This window comes from Apium graveolens, unplaced genomic scaffold (genome assembly GCF_009905375.1).
Source record: "Apium graveolens cultivar Ventura unplaced genomic scaffold, ASM990537v1 ctg230, whole genome shotgun sequence".
NCBI classification, from domain to species: domain Eukaryota; kingdom Viridiplantae; phylum Streptophyta; class Magnoliopsida; order Apiales; family Apiaceae; genus Apium; species Apium graveolens.
The window spans coordinates 38,579-54,691 of record NW_027417595.1 but is presented as its reverse complement, the minus strand read 5'-3'; the positions used below and the strand labels follow the sequence as shown (position 1 = coordinate 54,691).

General features: G+C 35.4%; 1 protein-coding gene across 18 annotated transcripts; it reads right to left on the bottom strand.

The window, feature by feature from the left end:
- Positions 1-206: 206 nt before the first annotated feature.
- Positions 207-11,406, bottom strand: LOC141700409 (uncharacterized). Of its 18 annotated transcripts, none has more exons than XR_012566327.1 (9): positions 11,154-11,335; positions 9,639-9,863; positions 9,341-9,556; positions 6,057-9,245; positions 5,668-5,852; positions 5,365-5,532; positions 3,260-3,338; positions 1,051-1,098; positions 207-450 (listed from the first exon to the last, which is right to left on the bottom strand). XR_012566327.1 is itself a non-coding variant. In XM_074504188.1 (6 exons), exons 2-6 carry the CDS (start codon positions 9,843-9,845, stop codon positions 5,451-5,453), a joined length of 3,879 nt encoding a protein of 1,292 aa, XP_074360289.1. In that variant the 5' UTR covers positions 9,846-9,863; positions 11,154-11,335; the 3' UTR covers positions 5,185-5,450. The 18 variants fall into 18 exon arrangements, 1 of the variants encoding a protein (XP_074360289.1); XR_012566328.1 differs by having other exon boundaries at positions 207-422; XR_012566329.1 differs by having other exon boundaries at positions 1,084-1,098.
- Between the last annotated feature and the right edge of the window lie 4,707 nt (positions 11,407-16,113).

Here is a 16,113-nt window from a genome sequence, read left to right as displayed (position 1 = left end):
TATCTACTCCGTGATATTTTAACAGATTAAATTAAAAACAAGTTTGCAACACCATCACTCAATATCCTCAGATCATAACATTTTAGTTGTCCCTTCAACTTTTTGTTTTGCAAGTATTTTAAGGTGCATACAAAAAAAATCGGTAGTACACACAAAAAAATAACAAACGGATAGCTGCAATGACGACCCAACAATCTTAATTGGGATTTTAAGAAAAACAGCTATATTGTTATTTATTGTAAATTTTTTCAATTATTTACATTAATACCAAAATACAACTTTCAACCAAAATTCAATCACAGTAAAATACATGCATTACATTATAACCGTCAAAATGTTGATAAGCTCTAATATGTGACGGCCTCCAATGACGTGTAGAACCAACTGCATACAAACTCCAGAGTTTCCTCCATCTGAAAGCCCTGGGCTCACCTCACAAAACACAGCACACTTGAATCCAAGTTAGAATCAAAGAATAAGTCTTCCACATGGTAGATATTACACAAGTCAACTACTTCAGCTTTATTTTTATTCTTGCTTCTTTCTCTAATTGAAATTACCCGAAAAGAATATTTTTCCTACTCATACAATGATCTTATCAGTTTGCTAGATCCCTCTGGGAGTCTGCCCCAGCTAATGCTCACACGTCCCAGTCTATTTGCAAGTGTAGCTTATGTTAGGTACATCAAATTTCTTGTTATTTAGTAGCTTATGTTATTACCATGTAATAACGACTCAAATCCTTGATACTGGTCAATATATGTCAACTATACACTGTCATCTATATTTCTCTTAGCTAACTTTTATTTTTTGCATATCCTTCCATTTCCTGTCTATCTACCAAAACTAGAAAAGAAGTTACACTCGTAGATCCCCTACAGTATATTTCACTTGTACTACAAAGATAGATTTTCCTCCTCAACTACAGAGTAACTTTACACTTGTAAAACTGGAAGCATCACTACAAAGTAAGATTTGGCACCTCATAAAGTCCTCTTATCTCTATATTATGCATTTCACTATAACAAATTTTGAACTGATATTTTATACCTCCAAGCAATTAGAGTACAGCTTCTAGCATACCTTATAGGCCATCCCCTACAAACGTGAACAAGTACAAAGTTGTTGAGAGATGTAATATGGATGGGTTAAGGCTAAACCTTTACCCTTCACACCTTAATTTGCTCAATAAACATGGACTACAAGGCATGGGGAAAGAGTAGGGTAGTATTCTCTTCCAAGTTAAAAGGAAAAGGCTTGTGGATTTAATCATACTTGTATGACGATTAACGAGCATTCTTTCTTCTACATATATTCTTTTATACAATATAGTACAAATAAATTTTCTAGCAGCAACTTAAAAGTATAAATAGAAGAGCATTATCTTGTAAACAGTTTTATGCTGCTGATTTTCAAATTGTGTTAACTAAATATACTTTTATCAATAGAAGGTTAAAAGATTAACAATCTTACACATCGCGTTCTTGATCTATGTTCATAAATTTCACAAGCATCGAAGTTAGTACTAGCTTGTGTGATATAATGCGACAAATAAAATAAAAGGCATGTAAAAGAATGTATTAAGAAATGATGGCAGTCATCCATTTACTTGACAAACACCAAGACATTCAGAGCCACATTTTAATATTTCTTTATATTACATTCTGATGGGACTTCTATAACGATTAGGGAAGTAACATAAGGCAAACTCTATCACACAATGATTACTACAATATTTCATGTTCACATCTCAAAGTTCAATATAAAAGCTTCAACATATACAAAAGGCAAAACTGTTGATCACAAGCATGCTCCAGATGCACATGCCAAATTACATATTACTATCAATTTAGCAAGAGACAGTAATATACTGTGAAAATACAAAAAGATACAAAAAACAGGCCGTCGGATGGCGAATAGATATTATTTCACTTTTTTTTTAACAAAGATATTGTTTCACTTAGTAACTAAAAACTGTTAGCATACGGTATACACTGGATTTTTTGTTGACCCACAATCCCAACTATCCCACTTCGCAAAACATAATATTTAGATTTGGAGCTGACTTCATCACCCTACTGCAATCCGGTAAAAGAGCCATAATTTCAGTCTAGCAAGATGATGTTTTAACATTTCTACATGTGTGGAAACAAACTTTTTACATAACAAAACTTGCAAAGTTTTTCAAATCTATTATTTTAGTAATTAAAGTTAAACCTCTAATAATGAGTAACCATTAGAACGGAGAAACTTATTCATTTAACGAGGTTACGCCATTATGTTAGGACAAGAGAAAATTATTTATTTGACAAAGTTAATCAATTATCAAACATTAATGTATAAAAAATTAAGGATTATTTTTTACTGCTTCATTTATGTGCATTTCTCGCATCTAAAATTTGGATGTCTTACTGATTTACTTAGATCTCTTTAAAGGAAAATTCTAGAACTATATGAAAATGACTAGGTTATGAAACAAGTCTTCATAATTCAAGAACACAATTTTGGGTCACTAGCAGGCACCAGCTTAAGTATCTTTAATTAAATCACAAGCACTTTTGATTTTGCACTCACAATTCCAGCTATACAAACATGTTTAATTACCTAGTATGTACATATAATTCTAGTTCTAAAAATATTCTACAGTAAAATTGTACTCCGCTAAAAATACTAAAATTCCTTTGATTCCGATATTTAGATATTCTAGTAATACAACTACACAAAATGACTTTGTCATGGATTTTAAGTTTTTGAGTAGTTTCTAGCATTAAGGATGGTTGGTGTCTCGGTAGATGATAGCAGTCTCCTAAATGTGATGTTAAACTCAGATTTGGCTATTAAAGAACATCAATGTCTTGATAAATTGTGGATCACTATGAAAATTATGACAATTAATACGAAACTAAAGTTGGGGCTTCATTTATGGGCGTATACCAAAAATTTCTAATTTTCGGTACCGGATTTATTTTTTTTAAAGAAAATATTTTTGGAATGTTGGACCGGACATTCCACATAAAATTTTACTCTTATGTCTCCATCATTCTTTATCACCTATGTCTATTTATGAAATCATAGGTCTTGTGACTTGCAAGCAATTCTAGGGTCCACAGCTCGTCTTAGAAATGAAAACATAGTGAAAAGGGGTCAAAGTCAAAAAACTATATCTAGTGACAAAAGCACAAAAGATAAACTCCAACTAAATCTTGCCAGAATAAACATACTGCCATTATTGACCTAAAGTTCAAAAGTTGCAGCAAACCTGGAAACCCTACAACGAAGCAGTAATTGAAGTCCAAGATTGTCATCCAACAACGGAAAGTCAATTGCATAGCTTCAATCTAATCCCAAGATTGCCAAATATAAACATGCAAAAATTAAGACTTCTCGTGTATATGTATATATGATATGACAGGGCACAATAATAAACGTCAAGCCTTTGACATAAAAGTAAACAAAACCTAATGTTACAGTCTACAAGATTTAAAAATTAATGGTTCTTAATATCGATTCTACAATGGGTAGTACTTGTTAGGTTTTTGCTCCTACATAGATGTTCCAAAAGTTGTAAGACATATTTAATACAATCGTAAGCATTGCACCAGATTACAAGTAATCTGTTAGCTAGGTGTTTTCCGCTTATAATAGCTCAATGAAAAAAATTCCAAATTTCATACTAAAAAATAAACATCATTCTTTTTTAGGGATTCTCAAGTTTTCCTACTTTTTAAGTAAATGATCTTCTTAGTAGGATAGTTTCCTTCTTATTAAGCGCCATTTATATTTGTATATTAACAAACTCGAAATTCAAGTCTGTTAGATTCCGAAGCTATGCTTTAAATACGTACACTCTGTATACACTTGAATTATGTACTTCATTACTCTTTCAAAACTTTAGGTGTTCCGTTTCAGGTGAACTTAAAATAAACACATACTGTTTTCTTTTATTGATTTGACTACCGCACCAACTCCATTCTACATTTACTTTTCAACTTTGTGTTTCTCATCTTCATATATTAGGAAAAATGTATAATTATTGAAACAAAGAATTGACATTTAGGTAGCTCAGAATTGTATATAATGGTTTTTATTCCATAATAATAAATATCAATTCAAAATATGATAGCTAGACAGCTAATATAAGCCGCCACTCAACTGCCAAGGTAGTTTCGTAGTTTACTCGTTTAGTCACTACGCACAGATTTCTTTCAAGTCAATTGCTACAGTGCCATAAACTGGTTGGTTAGTCCAATAACAGCATGTAAACCACAGCTCTAAAATCTCAAAATAAAAACAAATTGTACAAAAATTGTATTTAGTGATTCGTATTTAACTCACATTCAATGATTAATATTCATAAGTAGTTCAGGTTCTCTGCCGTCCAGGCGTTTCCACCTTCATTGTGTTTTAAACATAATACACAACTACCCAAATTCGACTAATTTTCACATCTAAAGGGAAACCTAAGTATTATGCCTGATTCATTCTACTAACCCATACCTAGTTGTGTGTTACTATGTTATTCTAAAATACCATAACTCATAGGTGCACTACACACTTGGAAATTGTCTGCTTTATTCTTTTAAACTGCAATATTCACACATCTTCCTAATATATCTCTGAGTAATAGTTTACAAGTTTTATTCATCTCCTTCGATCAGAATAGTATTAAAAACAGAACACCCAAGAAAGGAAATATCAGTGGGAAATGTTACTAAAAAAACCCCTTCGTTTTTTAGATTGATAAGATGAGATAAAGTTCATAGTCTTTACTCTTTAACTGTATGGAAACATGAAGTCCCAAGACTCTTGTTCTGAAGCCCTATTGACAAAAAAAATAATTGCCCTGGAAACAAGAAACATGTGGGATAGACCAGAGTGAATAGCAACAAGTATCAACAACCTATAGTTGACAGTTATACAGTTATAAATTGGTTGAAAAACGAATTCCCTACTGCAGCACCTAATAATGAGAGAAAACCTTGAGGCACGGGAGATGACGCAAATGGTACTTACTTTCCTAAATATTGACACGAACGAAAGTCTCTCATACTAAACTAATATAAACATGGACAGTATCAATCAGTGCCAACCCAACAGAATCCTTTGTAGATAATAAAAACTCACATTTCCAACAAGCACTGAATTCTCAAACAGAATTCATAATCACCAACTAGAATAAACTGATAATAAAGAAAATTTAACATTCATTTCCAAATGTGAAAGTTTCACATCCAAACAGAAAATACTGATAGTCTGATACTAATATATTAGTTCCAAAGCAAGCATAATAATAATATAAGAGCAATCTGAAATGACAAAGGTAGCATAAATTATCCCATTTAAAAAAACAGAAGGGTAAATCACCTATTGCTAATTGTACGAAAACTGGGGCTTCAACCCTAGCTAGTACCGACACCCCCTGAAACATGCTACATCGTCCCAAGCATCAGTTAAACCTTCTTCCCTCGTCCCTTATTGCCAGCAATTCTTGACCTGCTTCCTTCCTCAAAGGAAGAATGATCTTTGGAATTTCTATGACATAATAAGCACACAAGGATCACCAACACTTCTAGTTCCTTTGAACATGGTATTTATAGTTTACGTCTTGTAAAGTGTGATGCTTCACACAATTAAATTATATTATTATTTAAGAAAAATACAACTTACTTCTGTCTCTTTGCATTCTGCTGCTTGATGCTAATAACCATATCCATAGTCCTCTGTTGGTGTTCTGTTGTTTGAGAGTGTAGGTCCAGGCCATCAACTGTTTCACAATCAACTCTGCAGATCCGACACCATCCCATACTAGTAGGCATTCTCTTTCTGAACCTATCAAAAGGATTGTTGTTTCCCTACAACATAGCCAGAAAAACAAAGCATTAAGCATTATCAGCAGGATTTTTAAACAAGAAAGCGGAATTCTTCAGTGTATGAACATGGCATAATAGAGTACCATAAAAAGAGTAATTAAACTGTTTACCATAAACCAACTATGAGCTTCAGAATTCAATAAACACGCTAAAATACATCAAATTCCAGTAACAAATGTCACTTACTGCATAAAAACCACCATCACTTGGAAAACCATGGAGTGAATAGCTGCTCCTATATCCAGGCTCACCAATTCGTGGGTAATTCGAACCGGGATCTAATGAAGTTCCAAAACCATCTCCCACACGCAAATGACTCTGTCCAATTTTAGGACCAAAAAGTTCTCCCCTGTGCAAATGGTTGGGAATAAAATCTTGACCACCCATGTTACCATTCCTAAGATGTTCAGGAAAAGGTTTGCCGACAGGATCTGAAGATATGTCGGAAGATCTGGATCCTTCATGAACTGCACGAGTGTCCCGGCCATGAGCACCATCAAGAAGACCAGACTGACTGGGTGGAGCACCTGATATGCCTCCAAACCCACGAGATGGAAAGCTATGGAATTCTCTTCCTGGACTTCTAGGTGGCCGATGATCCACACCAAACCCAGGCCCTGAACCATGAAAATCAGGCTGAGTACGGGCAGAAAATCCTCTTGCCCTGTGATCCTCATTAAAAACAGTTGGTCTTTCTCGAACATCGTTAGGATGAAAAGGCCCACCTGCATGATATGGGGGCAAGAACCTTGAAGGAGTGCCATAATTAAATTCATGAGGAGGATAATCACCTGGCCTTGACGAAAAGCCATTCCCAAAATTTGAAGACAGTTCTAGACCCATTACTGACGGTTTAGGGAACTGTTTAGGTGCATCCTCATAATCGCGCTGACCAATACGTCCGGGTGGTCCAGACAAGAACGGGTTTCCATCAGCACCTTTGACGTGTAACCCAGATGCCGCATCAAATCCAGGTACACGATTTTCATTAGCTAAAGGCTGCTGCCCGTATTGACCTCTATCAAAAGGTCCTGATACATGGGGATCAGGATATCTACCCTCAAAGTGGCGAGGCCTCTGATTTTGTTGCATAGGAACACCATCAGGGCCGTGTAGTGATCCTTCAGTAGGCTCAGCTTTTAGAGTCCTCGAAAACATAGGCTGGGAATGAGTGGAGTTATTCTGGTAATGTTGCCTCCTTTGAACACCTTCAAAGCTTTCATTCGGATGTACACCTGACTGAAAATCTGAAGGCATAGATGGTCTTTGTTGATGATACGAAGGCCCATAGGGCCCTGGAGGCAGCTGATGTCTTCCTTGATCACTGTGTGGAACTGAATTCGAGGAATTCATAAAGCCCTTGTCCTGAAACCTGCCATATTCACCAACTGCAGGACCTTGAGGAGTGACTTGCTCGTGAATCGATTTATTTTCTTGCGTCCTCAAATTAGTATCATCATTCCTACGTCCCATATAAGCTTCTGTTGGTTTCAAGGTAGAATCTTTTCCAGAGGAATACTCTGCTTGCATTGGAGGTACAACATTGCCATCTCTCTCACCAAGGGATGAAGTTTCAATTTTAATGCCACCGGATGAAGGATCTAGATTACCATTGGCATCTTCCTTCACATCTTTCTTCATTGCATCCACCTCAGCATCTTCAACTTTGCTCATAATGCCTTTATGTGTTCCATTATTTCCACCTTCACTTGTGATTCCATGTTCCTCATTCCCACTTCCGATCCCAGTGATAGATGCTTTGACCCCCACGGAATCCACTCCGGCATTACTGACATCCTTTCCAGAACTATTGTTTAGAGCTGACCCTACTTCTTGCCCTACAGCATTTTCTTCACCTATTCCAGACTGAGAAAACCTTTGCCCCGAATGAACTAGGTCAGACGGTTGAACTGAACTCGACTGGATTGGTCTGGACTGAGCATTAACACCAAACGTGCCACCAGATTGCGGAAATGGCTGAGATAGTGTCGCTTGATTTGGTGCAGCAGGTCTTCCACCATGAGTTTGGGGCTGATGAGGCATGCCTTGAGCTTGCACACTGTTATGTGGTGGTGGGGCAGGAAGGGCAGCACCACTTTGCTGCAACAACTGATTAGGACCCTGAGGTCGAGACTGGACAGGCATAGGCTGATGAGCAAAAGGTAGCTGATGCATAGGACCTCGAACCGGACCAGATGCCTGTAGCGGAAAGGCTTGCTGTCCGTATTGCTGAGGTAGTTGTTGCATGGGTTGTAAAGCAGGACGTTGTTGACCACCGTGTCCCTGCTGTGGAGCTTGAGGACGAATCTGTTGAAGTTGTGCAGGAGGGACGCCACGCATTTGGCTCTGACTGGGCATCAAGTTTGGCTGTTGCTGATTGGTCGCCGAAACATTAGCCTGCTGTGGAGGCATTTGTATGGACTGTTGAGGGAACTGAGCAGCAAGAGGAAAAGACCCAGTAGAAGGATTCATATGCATGGGATACTGGGGCGTTGCCTGCATTAGTTGCTGGTGAGGTTGAACCGGGGGATGCGATTGATAAGCTGGCACAACAATGGGAGCTGGTTGCTGATTTTGAAGATTGTTAGGCTGCAGAGGGGGAAAATGGGGATGACTTTGGTGCTGAGAGAGAGCCTGGGGTTGCATTTGATGTTGCCCCTGATGTCCTTGGATCTGTGCCTGTTGATTTTGAGGTGCCTGGAAATTCGGTTGCGCCGGAGGCTGCATGGAATGAGTTGGTGGATGAGGTTGTAGATGCGGGTAAGGCTGTTGGGCAGCTGGTTGAGTGTGTGGTTGAATTTGAGGCTGTGTTGCAAGATTAGATTGTTGCGGATTAACTTGATTCTGCACATATGGACCTTGAGGCTGTCCTTGAGGTGGAACTTGTAGTTGCTGCGATAGTGGTGGTTGCTGGGCCAGGAGCTGTGGCTGAACATTTGCTTGGCTTTGGCCTTGAACCTGCTGCAATGGTTGCTGATGGGGCTGGATTGCAGTTTGGTGCTGAGCATAGACCTGAGGTTGTCCAACAGGAGGTGCATGCTGCGGCAACGGCTGAGCAGTTTGTTGTTGATAAGGGTAGTACTGCTGGTAAGATTGCTGGTATGGATCATATGAAGGATACTGCTGATAAAATTGCTGAAACTGTTGCGGATACCACTGCTCTGCAGTTGTCCCAGCAGCTGACGTGTTAGCTTGGACCTGAGGATTTGCATTAAGTGCAGATGGAGGGGCAGTAGCAATCTGGGCCGAAGGTGCCTGGGAGGCTTGGGCTATAACTTGTGAATTGGTCTGGCTCAAGTTTGCAGTAGTAGCTGTAACAGAGGTAGCAGCATCTTTCAAAGTTTCTGCAGTCTGCTGAACTTGTGGATTTGCACCCTGTAGTTTGACAGCAGTGAGTAAGATAAAAAAATCTATTAAATGAAAGAGACTTAACCTAGAACTTGTAGACTTGATGACATTTGTGCACTCACAGCACAACTTTGAGCATGCTCCTGCACTTGACGATGTACAATCTGTACCCCGCATCTGTTACATACAACAGGAGAATTTCCAAAGGAGCACCCAGAGCAATGTGAGGTGCACTGAGATAAAGGGCCCTGCCACGAACAGCCACTCCTGTGAAATAGACAATGCACTAGTGTTTTGTCTATTTTTTCAGCCAATGCTTTGTCTGATTCGATAAGTGGCTGCAATAGAAGTCACTAAACATATTGAGAAGACAGAAATCATCTCCACATACTTAAAAACAAAAAATACTTATGTCATAACCTTCGAATGTTCTTCAGTCACCAAATATCCATCGTAGGGGCAGGCCTTGGTAGTTCCAACAACATAAGTTAAACACGGTTTGCAATATAAATGAGTGCACTGTGATTGAAGTGCTTCATTTGGGTACACAAGTGTGCGACAAACAGGACAGAAGTACTCGCCAGCTAGAGAGTGTATATTAACTATACACTCGTTATCGAAACCCATATCTTCTCTTAAATCCGCCTTAAAGTCCAAAGGTACATCAAATCAGTAAACATGTACACAAGCAATAATATATTATTACCGATAACCTGAAACAAAGTTAGGGGTGCGGGGATGTGGGTGAATAATGCGTGGAAACACATAGATTCAAAAATAAGATTGAGTACAGTTCACTAATCCAAATGCTAACATGTGCACATCTGTGAATAATGTTTAATTTTCGTAACAGGAACTTTTTTATGGTTGAAGAGTTAAAGTGACAACGCTTAGCGTGTTGGTAGTGGGTCATGATCAAATGGGCTAACCTTTGAAAAAAGGATTCAGAAACAGTGTGGGCATACCGCATCTATAATGATATTACAATTATATAATTGATGTTATGAAAGATGGAGTACACCAACAAAAGTACAAAACTAATAAATTTATGCATATTGAATCTAATACACGACCTAACCATCTGATACAAACGAATTATTTGTCAAATTATTGATTTTTGTAGTAAAAATTGTAAAAAAAAACAGAAGAAATTTAGTTGAGATTTCTGGATACACGAGTATTCAACACCGGGGTGCGCGTCTTAGAATCCTAGTATCATAAATGCAAACCATATATTAAACCGTAATAATAACAAAACACATGTATAGACTTGCAAATTGCAACTCATACTCCGACAGGTCCCCGTACCGCAAACACAAACAGTGAAATTAAAGAACTTCCACTCTAAAATAAATCAATAGTGACACATTAATGACACCAAATTGCCACATCTCATCACGAAATTAAACACCAATTATACAAACCCCAAAAACACACAAGTATCCCCAAGAATCCGAATCCGATAACGGGTGCAGGTGCGCGGAGACGCAACAATTCGGTGTGTGACCCACAAATCCCTGCTTCCTAGATTCATTAATGCAACCATATATATAACCAGTAATACTAACATACACACAAAGACATGCAAATTGCAACTCATGCCCCTGCAGGTGCCCGTGCAGCAAACACAATCAACGAAATTAAAGAACATCATCAGCTAACAAAAACGATACCAAGCTCCACAAATTAATATCAACCACGCTAAATCACAACAATTCAGCAGCTAATACACACCAATAACACAAACCCTAAAAACACATAAGCACTCATAAACTAAATAAATCAAATACAAAATCACAATTCAAAAAATAACAAATATATACATATATCCACATAATTCACAAACAACAACAAAGAAATGATAAATCTGTAAACTTCAAAAATACATACAAAACTTAAAGAGGGAGATATTAAAATTGAGAAGAAAACAGGTACCTAGATTCACCGCGATGATCAACTGGTGCAGATCTTAAAAACCCTAAAATCAACAAAAAGAGAGGATAATTAGATATTTATATATAAAAAGATTTCTAGGGTTTAATAATAAGTGATAACGAAGATGATCAAGTGAGCGATAATTAGGGAGAGAGTGAGGAGAGAGATAGGAGGAGAGGCAGTTATGTTACTTACTTATAACCCTAGCCTTCGGCTGTACTGATCCTCGACTTCCGGCTTCAATTTATATAAGTGCCTTTGTTAATGTGATCTAATTATTTTTAATTTTATTTTAGCTTTGAATATTACTGAAAAAGAAAATTTTAAAAAAAATATAAAACTATACTTTCTATTCTATCTTAAAATACGACTTTTGAAGTTCTCTCCCAGAAACGATAACAATTGGGAGGGACAGAGGGAGTATATTATTTTTAGTCCGGGTGAGTAGTTTATATTATTTTATATAGCTTTAACCCGTGCGATTCACAGTTCCCATTAATATTTAAATTTTTATTTATCCCGTCATATAATAATTTAAAAATATTTATATAAAAATATAATAATTTTAAATTTATAAAAAAAATAATTAGATAACGTGTGGTCGTAGTTTAGTAAGATAAATATACTATATATATATATATATATATATATATATATCTAGTAGTTTAACAATTTAGCAGTTTAACAATTTAGTAGTTTAGCATATATATAACACTATTTTTTTAATAATATGATAAGTTGTGATTGTAGTTTAGTAGGATTCGTAGACTATGTGTGTACTAATTTAATAATTTAGTAGTTTAGCGGATATATAACACTATTTTTTTAATAACTAAAATTGGGGGATAACCGTTGAACCAAATTATACCATAGTATAGATATAGATTAGCTCGATATCATTAAACTGATCAACAATTTATATTTTGAATTCAATTTTCTGATAGCCTGATTCAATAATTTTTTTGTTAGTCGAATCAATTATCTTTTGTTATTTTATTCTAACCTTAGACACATTATACTATACCAACCAAATCCCATTAATTATATTTATTTTCCTTTAAGTTTTAGTTTAGCCTTGAATTAATAGTATAATTTTGTTTTAGTCCAGATGAATACTGTATACTGTATTATTTGTCATTATTGCGAGACTATTATATTGATCAATAAATTGTATTTTAATTTTAATTTTGTTTTAACCTGGTTCAATAATATAATTTTTTTAGCATGGAGGAATAACATATATTATTTTATTTCCCGTGACCTTTATACCGAACAACGATTTATCTTTAGTTTGGTAATGTGTTTTAGTTAGGGCTCAGCATTCGGTCGGTTCGGTCCGATTTCGGACCGAACCGAATAGACCGAAAAACCGAATTATCATTTTTTCTTGGACCAGACCGAACCTAAATTATAATATGGACCGGACTGAACCGAACCAAATTTCGGTTCGGTCCGGTTTTGGACCAAATAGACGGAATTTTTTCAAAAAAAATTGTATTAAAATTTTAAACCAAAAATTATAAAATCTAGAATATAATTAAAGTAAGGTGATATATAAAGTACTAAGAGTGTTATAAATATAATTAAAAATTATGATTATAATTTTTTAGATATATGTAATATATATAGAATATAAAATTATAGTATTTATAATTTGGTCTGCTCGGTCTATTCAGTCCGGACCAAAATATTTTTTAAAAGAATCGAACTGAATTTTATTTCGATTTGTTCGGTTCGGACCGAATAGACCGAATTCCTTATAAATCAGGATCGAACCGAACCGAATTAGCACGGTTCAGTTCGGTTTTTCAGTTTCGGTTCGATTTTGCTCAGCTCTAGTTTTAGTTAAAAATTTTATATACTAATTATAATCAAAGTAGGTTTGGAATAGAAAATATAACTTGTTTTACTTAAAAATTGTTTATATACTAGATACTAATTAAGTAGAGAAATGACAAAGGTCCCAAAAAACTTATTCCAAAATTTGTCCAAATAACATTCGATAAGAGTTGATTAGTAATAACTTTTATAAAATGACGGGCTCGTCTTACATACATATGTGTCCATGAATTATAATTTAACACGTGTCATTTGGGACAAATTTTGATAAAAATAATAATAATTTGGACCTCAAACATTACTCACTAAAGTAATGGTAATCAAGGAACACAATGAAATCATTAAATAATGGTAATTAAGTAAATTAACAAAGTATCATATCAATCAAACATTCAATATTTCGTCTATTATATCGTGTGTGTATGTATGTATATATATGTATGTATATATATATATATCATAATACCCGAGTCTACCCAAGTATAGTTAGTAGGGTTATAAATTGATCCGGTATCTCGGCTTACATCTGACTCGAAAATATGATACATCTCTCATATCCATTTTATAAATTATCCAAATATGGGAGAAAATTTAAACTCGGATAAAATATGATCTCAGATATGAACACTCATATACCCGCTCAAATTAAGTCTCATATTATTTTCTATAAAATGATCATACCTGAATATTCAAATATGATTCATGACTCATATTCGATTTGACCCGTATGCATAATATAATTTTAACTTATTATGTTTGTAAGTAAATAATCATTTTATAATTCTTAATGTCGTATATAAGTTTTAATATCCTACAAAGTATGACTTATATTGTTATAATTTTTATAGCATTATATTTATTTATAATAAATGATAATCATCTTAATAGTGGAAATCAAAATTATACTTAATATTAGTTAATCATATTTGACTCGTATCCAGTGGATCATAAACTATCTGGCTAGAAAAGAAAATACGGCACCGACTCATATTCGGTTTAAATCCGGTCCTTATATAGTCGGGATCAGTTTGTATCCGAATAATATGATACCGGACCCAAATTTGGACACAATAAAAGTAAAATGATACGATACTTGAGCACACGAGTGTCCAGTTCTACCCGGATCATTTTACAGCCCTTCAGTATTTAGTTAACCAATCGGTAAATTATTGATTATTTTATAACTAATCAAAAAGCAATACTAAATTTAAGACCAATCATATTATAAAAAAGATTTTCCTTATTTAACCTTACCATCATATTATACGAACCACATTTAATTAATAATTCTAAAATAAATAAAATAATTACTTAGTTTATACATATTCACTTATTATATATTTCATATATATATTTACAATAAATTAATAAACCAAACCAAATGTATACAGTATAACCCGCTTAAAGCGGGGTCTTAAGAGGGTAAAATGTACGCAGCCCTGCCCTTACCCTTAACGTACAAAGACTGTTTTCCTGAAAACCCGGGTTTAGTGAATTATATATAAAATAGTGTGTAATAATTTTGAAACAATACTGATATGGATGAAAAGTAATATGTAAAAACACAATTAATGTTGAATTAATTGTGTCCTAAAGTTGATCGGTCAAACTCGTTGCCCACGGCCCAAAGTAGGTCGTCACAGTCACATCCCAATATGAATTTTGATAATCCAAGCAGACTGTGACGGCCACGACCCAAAGTGTATGGATGAAAAGTAATATGTAAAAACACAATTAATGTTGAATTAACTGTGTCCTAAAGTTGACTGGTCAAACCCGTGACCCACGGCCCCCAAAGTAGGTCGTCACAGTCACATCCCAATATGAATTTTGATAATCCAAGCAGACTGCGACGACCACGACCCAAAGTGAATGGTGTAGCCCACGGCCCGAAAGCAGCTACATGTGAACCCCGTCAAGCAGGCCTGAGAATTAGATCCATGATGACACCAATATCGTATCCAACATGGAAACAGACTCCGCCTAGGAAATATCCAGAATCCACCGTTTAGGAGAGTCCTACTTACCATATAAGTAGGAGACTTGTCCACCAAGTCTTTCTACCCTAGTTTAACCCTAGACTCAACATTTATATAAAGGGATCTACCCCTTAACCTAGAACTACGTTTTTGGCTTGATTCTCTACAACACAGAGATACGTAGACATCTTGTAAGGACAGCTAGTCCTGTTAGGTCACACAACACTGTAGAAGGGGGTAGAATACAGTGTTAATACAATCAAATCGATTTTGAACACAAGTAACAGTAAACAGATATATACAATATGATAAACTCTGTTATAATGGAACTGTTCTCTCTCAGTGATGAACAAATATCACTAAGAGCTGCTAGGTTACAATGTATAATCTTCTCGATAATGATAACACATATAGTGTAAACCCAAATTATGTGTTTATATAGTACACAGTTACAAGATAACTTCTAATTGATATGGAATATAATTATGTCTCCTAAAATATATCAATCAGATATCTTCTACAAGTCTTTCAGTCTTCTAACTCTTTCCATGCATATCTTCTTTTATTTAGTCTCGATCTTCTACTGTAAATCAGCTTCCTTCCTTAATTGTAAGTCCTCCCGCACTTAAGTTCTGATATGACCTTAAGTTCTGATTTTAAGTTCTGACTTCCAGCAAGTCCTGATTTCAGTAAGTCCTGATTTGTCATGTTGTTAAGTTCTGAAAACTAAATACAAATCATATTAGACATGACATCTCAAATATATCTAACAATCTTCCCCAACTTGTAAATTATGCAAAATATACAAGTTAATAGATTTGATGATGTCAAAAATATTTAAGTACAAATACAATAAGAGTTTAACTAGATAACTAACTACAACTTACAGTCCTTGTAGCTTTTACCAATCTCACTGAGTCAATCTGAATCCATGATGATTCTTGACAAAGCTTGATATCAGCTTTTCTTCTTTAATCCTCAGGACTTGAGAGAGTGTAGTCTTGACTTGCTTCATCTCTTCATTCTGACTTCCAATCTGGTAGATTGCAGTCCTTAAAATAGAGATATGGTTTCTTTCTAAACCATCATTCAGTCTTATTACCCTAGGATGAGAAGAATATTCATTGTAGCACATACATTTC